At 40.8% G+C, this 10,223-nt stretch overlaps 1 protein-coding gene across 1 annotated transcript in view; it reads right to left on the bottom strand.

The window, feature by feature from the left end:
- The window catches only part of eif3ea (eukaryotic translation initiation factor 3, subunit E, a), a 34,372-nt gene extending 33,819 nt beyond the window's left edge, over positions 1 to 553 (bottom strand). The window contains exon 1 of the mRNA XM_080472273.1: positions 358 to 553. Within this exon, the coding sequence (XP_080328399.1) occupies positions 358 to 447 (90 nt within the window). The 5' untranslated portion in view covers positions 448 to 553. The remainder of the gene's footprint in view (positions 1 to 357) is intronic.
- Between the last annotated feature and the right edge of the window lie 9,670 nt (positions 554 to 10,223).

A 10,223-nucleotide genomic window follows, 5' to 3' on the forward strand; every position in this document is an offset into this window, starting at 1 on the left:
TTCAACTGTACATACGAGTCTTGCTCAACGTCGCGTTTTCGTAGTTTTCAACGGCAGGTTTAACGCTTTATACTTCTCCAGCCATGAAGTAGACCTAATTATATGAAGGAAAGTCCGAAAAAAACGTTGAAGACTCTTGATCGCGTGTATAAGTCAAACGCAAAGCTTTTAGTTTGATAGCACATTTGTATGTTTCCGCTCTCGACGCAGTGAAGTGCTGCCGCTTTATGGAGCGGCACACGATGTGGCCAACTCCTCGGAACGGCATGGCTCTAAAAAACGCTTAAAACCCATTTTTTCCGAAAACGAGCCACACGAAAACACAGCCAAGCGTCTTAGCGATAGAGTATGTCGTACCTCTTTGACGGAGAGAAACTCCAGCAGCGGAAACACGAGATGACGGTCTAAAAAGTGGGCAATTTTGGTGGTGAGGTCGTACTCCGCCATGTTTGCTTCGGAGGAAGAGGAAGCGGAAGTGTGACGATGCCGTGTAGAAGAAAGACTGACCAATCAGGGGCGTCCTTACCCTCCCCCCCTCCCGCCGCAACTTAAACGAATGAATGAATGGTGATGCAATTTTAGACGATTTTTTGAGGTTTATTGAAACAACACTCGAAATCTGTACTTTATTGAATGTATTTTGTATGTTTATGAACTCATATCCCCGAGCGTGAGATTTAACCTTTTCTTACATCTTTTTTTCCTTATTTTATCCTTGGACTGCTGTACTTCAAGATTAAAGATATTTATTGTCATAGATAAAGATCAATAGACATTTACACTGTACAATGAAAAGCTTACGTTGCTGGTTCCCAACCTGTAATTAACTAAAAGATAAAGGATAAACTAAATTATAAAAGAAAAAGAAAGAAATAACAGATTATATACAGAAGTAACACAGTATGTACAGATAAATAGTTACAAAATAAGTTTATGAAGAATAAAATATATATGGCTAAGGCACATTAGGAAAAAAGACAACAGCAGCAGCATCAAGAAGAAGTTTGAATCAGATAGTGCAAATAATGTCTCACTTTAGTTTGTGGAGTAGTCCAAGTGATAATGGAATTGCGTTACTGCATATACTATAATGCTTACTAGTACTGTTTGCGTAGAATTGTTCCTGGACTGCAATTTGTACTGTTCTCCTGATGAAAATGGGTTATTATGAATAAAGCTCAAAAGGAAAACTGAAAAAATATAAAGAACAAGCAGGAATTAAGTTCAACATTTGATGGAACCAGATAAGACCAAACAATTTAATTGTTATCCATCCGTCCATCCGTTTTCTTTACGGCTTAATCCTGTACAGGGTCACGGGGAGCTGGAGCCAATCCCAGCTATCTATGGGCAAGGACATGTTCCACTGTAGACCGGTTACCAGTCCAAGCACAGGGTAAACACAGAGAGGCAGACAACAAGGCCATGCACACACAGAGAGAACATGCAAACTCTACACAGAAATGCCCGGCCAGTACCCAGACCTTCTCTCTGTGAAGCAAGAGCACTAACCACTTCATCCTGTTTAGGGTAGCAGAGTGCTGGAGCCATTCCCAGCTCACTATGAGCAAAAGCAGGCTTAATGTCACCAGTAAATATAAAATAGATAAACAATAAAAAGAAGGCTCCTACTGTGAAGCTAAGAAATTTCACAAAACTGTTCCCCCGCTCATGTACAATCCTGTTACTTGTGTGTGTGTGTGTTTTTCTTCCTTTGCTTTACTGCTTCCTCAGGATGATACAAGGCTGCAACTTTCGCTGTTCCCATAACTTCTTTGTGGTGTTGATACAGTGAAGCATTTCATTTATAAGGAGGGATTCCAGTGAACATTTTGTTGAATGTGAAAACACTGGCTTCCCTCCAGACACCACCAATATTTCCGTGTGTGACTTCTTTATGAGGCTAAAACCCTTTGAGGGCATATATAGTCACAACGAACACCCCAGTCATGAGCGTGCATATTTTTTTTATTTATTTTTAACAAAAACAACCAGGCCATTTCCAATCATTTCACTTTTCCACAAGGCTAGAAAGTCTTCACTGAACATCCTGAAACATCCTCCTTCACTTCAGCAGCTGCCTCATAAAGGTGCCCATGTGTCAAACATTCCCGGCAGACACCAGCCAATATCAGCTACTAAATGGCCCATCTCTAATAGGTTTCACTGCTGGCCTTGTTTTCGAGACAACCACATGGAGCTGCCTTGTATCCTCACACAATTCTTCCCTTGTTAACACCTATTTTGCTTCCATTCTGACTTCTCCGTGCCTGACAGCAGGTACAAATGAGTCATCAGCAACCACCACTCACTGCAGCCAGTTTTACTGGGTGCTTCTGACACAGCCGGCTCTCACTCAGTGGCAGCTCACTAAAAATGAGGAGAAAAAAAAACAGCTCTTGCTGCGCTGAAACCACGTTTTTTTTTGTCAATTGCTTTGTTTTCGGGAAGTGTTCTGCAGTTTAGAAGAGACATCTGTGCACTTATCTGACCTTTTCAGCAAGAATTGGGAGCAAATGTATGGTTTAAAACTTCAAAAATCTTGCAGTGTTTGCTGATATTTGGTAGTACTGATGTACTATAGGTTTGTAGGAATAGTAATATTAGTAATATTGTTTATCTTAATAGATGAAGTGATGTTAATTTTTATGTGTATGTTTAAACTTATTTTTCCTATTTTATTTAATTGTCGTGTCACTTTTGACATATGCAGACCCTACGTCCCCAACAAAGTCAATAAACATCTTCATTCATCAGTATAACGCATCATGATTTGCCCGTTTTTGTTCCTTATTTGTTCCATGTAATTTATTTATGTTCATCAATTGCATGTTCCTCTCCGTTAGACTACAAAAGCTTTATATCCTTGCAGCCAAACTGCAACAATATAGCTTACATACAGCCAGAAAACTGGAAAAGCTGTTTTTTGGTACTGGTATTGCTTTACCAAAAAGCTTTTGAGACTAGAAAGACTAGCGCTGGGGCTTGTCGATTATTTCCATAATTATACATGAACAATTTTCAATTGGGATTAATATATATGTTTTACATGATTGGGGTCTGAGATTACCCAACCTTTGTCTCATCCTGAAACCAAGCAACAAACTCCACTCCCCAAGAAGATGATGAGATCGCTCCTGGTGAATACATCTTGTGGATAAGCTGGTTGGGACACATCATCAGTGATATAACATGAGGGCCTTTGGGTGTTTAGGGTCATTCAACATGAGATACCCTCATCCAGGTGGTCAGACTGAGGTTGATTAGACCCCAGCCTGTGTCCCAGCAGCATTTGTCCACAGATCTGTCCTATTGATCCATAGCAACCTTGCGGCTTTCTCTCCTAGACCTGATAGCATTCCTTTTTGCTTCCCTGATGAGGCCCAGCATTTTTGCAGAACGGCCACCCTGAAAATCTTCAGCCCTGCTTCGTGCACTCATCCACCAGCTCCGTGTACATGGCATGCTTCCTCTCATTGGCTTCGTCCTTGCACTCTTCTCAGGGCACTCTGAGTTCCAGACTGATCAACTGCTTGGTGGAATCTGACACGATGATCATGCCTGGTCCAAGCCGTGTTGATGTTATGCTGGCTGGGAACTTCAGCTGTTTGCCAAGATCCACTTCCCGTTGCCAGTCTGTGGTGGACGTGAGGAGGCCAGACTTTGCCCGAGGTTGTGTGTTGGGTTTCTCTCCGGCTCTGTGGTCTTTGGCTTGTGGTAGCCCTTGATGGTGTTGATGGCAGTGGCTATGCTGTCAGCAACTGGTCTCCTGGTCATGGAGCCAGCGATAGCACCCTTCACCAAGGGCAGCTGCTGGGAAAGTGTTCTGGGGATCCCCAGCCTGGACATTGGGGAACGCATGGTGTCTCAGTTTTGACCCAGACGTAGAGGTTGGATGGACTTAGTGGGACACCATAAACGGCCTGCATTAAACTCTGATGCAATGGAGAACTTCTTTCCAGATGTTGGACTCGGTGATCCAAGTGTGGCACACAGTGCAATTCAAAGAGCTGTAAAAAAAAAGAAACTTGCCCTCCTAAATTAGAAAGGGAACGCCAACTGTATTGTTCTGATGCTTCTAATTTACATGCATTCAGACTTATCAAAGCACTGTCTGCCATTTTGAGCTGAGAACTATTGCATGTTGGGATTTCTTTCATGTTTCAGTTACTCATTAAACTAGTTGTTATAAGCAGCAACTTTAATGACTCAACCTCTCATAATGGAAACCAATAAGGTCACATTATTGCAATGTTCTTCGAAAATAAATGTCCTAATTTAGGATGGGTGAGTTTAGGTAATCGCAATATTTCACTGTACCGTGGGAAAAGCAGTTGTTTGTAGTAGTTTATAATAATATAATAATAAAAAAAAAAATTCAATACCCTTTGGTATGAGATTGCTTTTTTTGTTTTGTTTTATAAAGTGAAACATATGGTTCAGTCCTTCTCATAACCCTGAAAATTTCATACAGAACCATAGAGAAAATCTCTGTGTGTCCTTCCAACCTTAATTTACCACAAAATGATCAAAACTCAGTAATTGCTCCTCTATGAGACATAAACATGTGTACTATATTGTTCTTTTAGAGTGTAATGTGAGTTGTGTACTTATATTTTATGAGAAGGGTATAATAGTACTTATTACACAATATTGAATTAGGAAATGTTCACGGGTGCAGGCAAGGCCAAATAGGCATTCTCATATAGGTTAACAAGCTAAATCAAAAATGACAAGAAATGATGTGTTCATATGTGGTGTAACACTGACATGACTGCCAAATTGCCTCGGTTTCTCTTGTTTCAACCAGCCAGGCTTTGCATAAAAAGGTGCTTGAGAGGTGGTATTCTGGATAAACATGCAGGGAAATTCTCACTCTTGTTTTACTTTTCTTTTCCAAACCCATGTCAGTGTGACTGCGCTCATGATTGAACTACTCAAACATGCTAAACCATATTCCCAGACATGGTTGAATAATCACAGATTAAAAAAAAGAAGAAGCTTCATTCTTGAGGGTGTTAAATTAGTTCATGATATTCTTTCCTAAGATGGCAATAACTTTAGTTACACAGAGAAACTGGATAGTATAAACAGTGTTAACTGCTATAAGATCTCGCATTAGTTACCAGCTATCTTTCCACCACGAGGTGAAATCAGGTGATCAATACGATTTTCACTCCTTTGCTCGATTAGATTACTTTAGAAATGATCATTGGTAGATTTGGTCGCCATTAGATATAAAAAGCTACCATAGATCTATGTGCTCAATTCAAATTAGGTTTTGGGGCGCTAAAGCTAAATCCTAGCTGACAATGATTGAAGGGCGGGTTCACCCTCCACATCTCACCAATCCATTTATCAATTGTATGCGTATATTTATCTATAGAGCACTTTTCACAAGGTAAAATGCAATACAAAGCACTTCACATGTTAAAAACAGAGGCCCTCCTTTCACCCACAGACATAGGGTCCTGTCCACCTGCCACAGTTGACAAAAGGCCATTTTGACTCTGCCATTGTTTTGCGAAAGTCTACAAAGCATCCTGAATAGAACCATTACCTTCAGCAGTACAAAAGACACCATCACCACCTGACCGCGACGTCAATACCACGCTAGCAACTTATGACTTGATTTATCCTGCTCAATCGAATCTTTTGTAAGGTTTTTCTATGAGCTTAATAATGTGCCAAATGTAAAGTGTAAAGGCGCCGACGCTGGTGTTACCTCAAACAAAAGTTTCAAATATTTGAGAGTTTAATGGACCAATTTATTTATCGTGAAGCTATATGTTATTACAGATAAATAACAACAAACTATTAAAAAAAAAAAAAAATCCACCAACTTTGAATTTTGTGAGGCAAGGACGAGGAAGAACAGGCTTCCAAAGGCTTCATGGTGGGGGGGCACCCGTACCCCTGTAATCTCAATGGCCACCCTGGGTGTTCCCCCACTGGATCCAGGCAAAGTCATTCATTATGCTGTCACCCATCATTGTATTATAAAAATTATAAATCTCAAACCTGAAAGTAATGAAGTAATTTGAAAGTGTTTCACTAAGCTTATTATGTCCTCAATTTCAATTTGAGGGTATTTTCAGTTTGTCTTTCATGTTGTTGTTGATTTGCTCCACTTAAGTTGCTTAGGATTGTGTTGAATAGTTTACCTACTTGTCTGAAGAAGCAGACGTTCTGGAGAACAATGAAAGCATAGGGAAGGGGCCAGTCTAATAATAATGAAGTACTCATATGGAGTTTTGATAAAAAGAGAAAAAAATTCATTAAATAACAAAGGAAAGACAAACAGAAATTTATTATGAAGTTCATTTTAACTCAGAAACTTTAGTGGCAGCCTTCATTATATTAACTTTTGGGTGGTCGCCTTATGTTTTAATCTGCTCTGTTCATCCCTCCTAGACAAATTCTCTGGATCTGCCTCTGAGGAACGACAAAGACAGCAGTGAAGACAAATGCTAACTCTTTGGGAGATTTTAGAAATTCATGTTTCATTCTGATATAAAAAGTAATCCACCTAACGTCTACATTCTTCCAACCAAGGCTGGAATAGTTCCCAGGCCAATAAGGTGAGCACAGAGGGACGGACAATCACACAAACTCACATACAGGCAATTTAAAGTCTCTAAATAATTTGAATGCACATTTTTGGACTTTAAGAGACCATGCAAAAAACACACGGGAAAGTGACAAAGATAGACACAATTATTTCTTTTATTTTTGCCCCTTATTAAAAAACAAGATAGAAATGTGTTTAGAGTCTTTAGAGGTGCTGGTAGACATATTTTTTCACCTCCAAACACAAGACAAATTTTGTGGTATTAATGCTTAACTAATCTAACCAACTTCTGGCTGAAAGTTCATATTTTATGTCCAAATAGTCATGCTCTTGGAAAGAGAGGCAGAGGTTGTTTTTCTTTTCTTTTCTTTTTTAAATCACAATGCCAGCTGAGGCATTTTAATTGTGCAGATTTTTTTGCAAACATAAGCCTAATGCTACTTAACTTTGATTATTGTTTGTAAGATCCAATGTTTGTGTGGATACAGTTCATGGTGGTCTGCGCTCCAACTTAACTATATCCTGGCAATGCTTCTGCAACTTTGTAATCTCCTCCTGCCAGGGGACTTCACGGTCAACCCAACCAAAAGGGTAACTAATGATTTGCTCTCCCTATTGTAGCCAGCCAGGGTAGTGAATGAAGAGGTTTTGGCTCAGGGCTTATCAAAACTTTAAACAACGCCCGTAAAAGCGAAGTAAATACAAACAGTCATCCACCATTTCTGACTCTGTAAATCAAAGCATGGCCATGTTTTTGTCGTATGAAGCAGTTGAAAGCAGTCATGACATTGACCACACATGATATCAGGTCAGGAACACCAACACATTTGAGCATGCACAAAAGTTAATCATCTTTCTACATGTTTGCCTTGTAGAAACTTCTCAGCCTTAATGGGATAAACCTGAAGGGCTCTGGAGCAATGGCTCAGATATTCCATGAAAAACCTCAGTTTTCCAGTTCCCTGAAAGCTTTCTTGGTCAGCAGATTAATCCAGAGAGGGAGAGGAGATGACACTGCCAAAGACACCCACCACTGGCTTCCTTCTAATACCTGTCAAAATATAAATCAATACGATCTGAAGATAAATGACTCGGCGCTGGATGCTGCAAAGCCAGGCATCCCTGCTCTGAATCTGTATTCAAGCATCTCATACGAATTTCAATGAGTCTTCCGTAAACTTATTAGTTATGCACCACCTCGCTCCGAGTGCATGTCAGGTTATAAATCAGTGGCCCTTGCTCCTGACTTGGAGCTGACTCCAGCAATGCCACACTCGACGGTAGTTAGCATGAAGGTTATCGGCCTGGTTTGCGAGCCAGAAAGCAAAAACCAACTCCCAGCAAGAAACCAATGGCATCAGGCATGGCAGAACATCTGCGCAACACATGTCGAGCACACCAAAAAGCGGGCCAGACTTTCACACACATCGGCCGTTTCACAGCCTGATCAATATTCTATAATCCTTCCTCAACTACGTCTGCGTCCATGTTTGCTTCTTCTGTTGCCCACATCTTTCTCTCTGACATAACATTAGAAAATAAATATGTATACCATATCTGCAAAGTCACGTACGAGAAAATCCATACCCTGAAAGAAATCTGATAACGCCAGATTAAAGTCCCGGGATGCCATGCGATCTAAAGATGATTCTCCCTGCAGATTTTACGTCTCTGCAGTAGGTGCCAGTGTGTATGTTTGCATTTGCTTAAGTGGAGTTCACTGAATTAGAAATAAACTGTACAAAACACAGAAAGAAAATAAAGCCAGTGAGCAATAGCCATGTCTTCAATAAATGTCAAATATCATCTCGTGCTTTCTGAGAGGTTACAAGTATATTCCCAGTTTGACCAATACAATAACGGTTGCTGTATTGAATGAGCTTTACCAGCTGCTGCTACTTAAGATGGAGATGATGTGATTCTTGGATAAAACGAAGAGAAAAAGAAGGTTTCATATTTGGCTCAGAGGTGTCAAAGTTGTCACATCACTGCTAAATCCCCTCTTAGAGATCAAACATTCTCTTTAATACAACTGCATGAGGGTTATGCAAGCTTCGACGTATCTTCCAATATGACTGTTTTAGAAAATATAATACATTCCAGGAGGAGCAGAGCAAACCGTTCACTTGGAAACGACTTTATGGAAGCGACGAGAGCTCCAAGAGGTCGCTTCTCATAATGAATGTGGCAGATCACCTGCAGTCAGTGCTGAGGCCGGTGGAGGGTAATCTCATGCACTGTAATGTTAAATACTTGTTCAAATTTAATGAGAAGGTACGATTGGCTATTAAATCCAATCCAGTGACACATAATATACTACACGTGGAAATACTCCAATCTGCAATAAGAAATCAGGCTACTACACGAGGTGTCCGGGGAGCAATACATCCTAAGCTACGTGCTGCATGAGGACCGTCAATTACTAGCATGGTGCTGCTCTGACATGGGCCCGAATATTGTTCTTGGCACCGGAGCTATGACGGAGAAGAGGAAGTGAGGAAGTGAGGAAGCTTTAATTGTGATGTGTCATAACTTCCCATTCAGGGCTCCTCAGTCAGGAGATGGGTGAGGTCAAAGGCGCAATATAGGGAATCCATCAGAGGCAAAAAGCGTGCTGAAGTCATCTGAACGCAGTTATTCACATTGAGGTGAAAGCAACTTGGTCAGACAGGAGACCTAATCAGATTTCAAAGTAAACACAGTGCCGCCGGCTCCAGAAGGTTGAGTCCAAACATTGCTGCTAATTGCATCTGTCTTCATTTTCCGCAACTCACTGTACGACACCAAGGAAAGAGAAACCTAGATGGAACACTAACTAGTTCAAAACCACAGAGAGCACCTCAACGTTACCTCAATTTTTAGCCCATAACTGTTCATTTTAGAGATTGCCAACTCTGATTGCTTCTGTCAGAAATCAAAATATAATGCCTGTGAAGTGTTTCTACTGGAATATTTCTTTTTTTTTTCACCATACATGGAGACTGAAAAGGAAAATATATATATGCTTGTCCCATGTGCCATATGTGGGGGCTTCCAGAGCATGGAAACCTACGTAAGCACCAGTCAAGTAGTACAATTTGGGTTTTCAGATGGCTGCAATTGATCTCCCATATTGTGACAGTTCTGTGCAAGAGAGCTGCTCCAAGTTAAACAGGCGCCTTATGTCAAGAGGCTTTTTTCATCACCGCCCCATCCAGCTGCATCTCAGAATCATGGACAGTTTGTTCGCAGGGCACTTTTACCATCATGTCCTGAAATCCCAAGAGACACACCGGCTGCATGCTGTTTATTCGAGGTCATTATCGGGCCCCTTGACTTCAGTGGCACCTTGGCAGACCGGGTTTAGCCTCTTACCCCAGAGGACAGTGTGCAATTGTTTTAATGTGGTTTCTTGGGTATTTCATGTTCCAGCAATAAACCCAACCACAAATCAACTGACTGCCATGTGCAAACTTGAAAATTACAAGTGCACCGAACGCCAAAGCTGAGCGTAACTTAAACTGTACACAGTGTTATTATTTGTATCCAACCGGGAACATTTCACCATAGCACTTGCACTTGCTCACTCGGTTGTTGTACCATATCAGTGTCCCTCAGGCAAAAACGAGCAAAGAACATCTCCTCACTGCCCTTCTACAGCTGAGCATCAAAA

This window comes from Lipophrys pholis (genome assembly GCF_963383615.2).
Source record: "Lipophrys pholis genome assembly, chromosome: 9".
Taxonomy (NCBI): Eukaryota; Metazoa; Chordata; class Actinopteri; order Blenniiformes; family Blenniidae; genus Lipophrys; species Lipophrys pholis.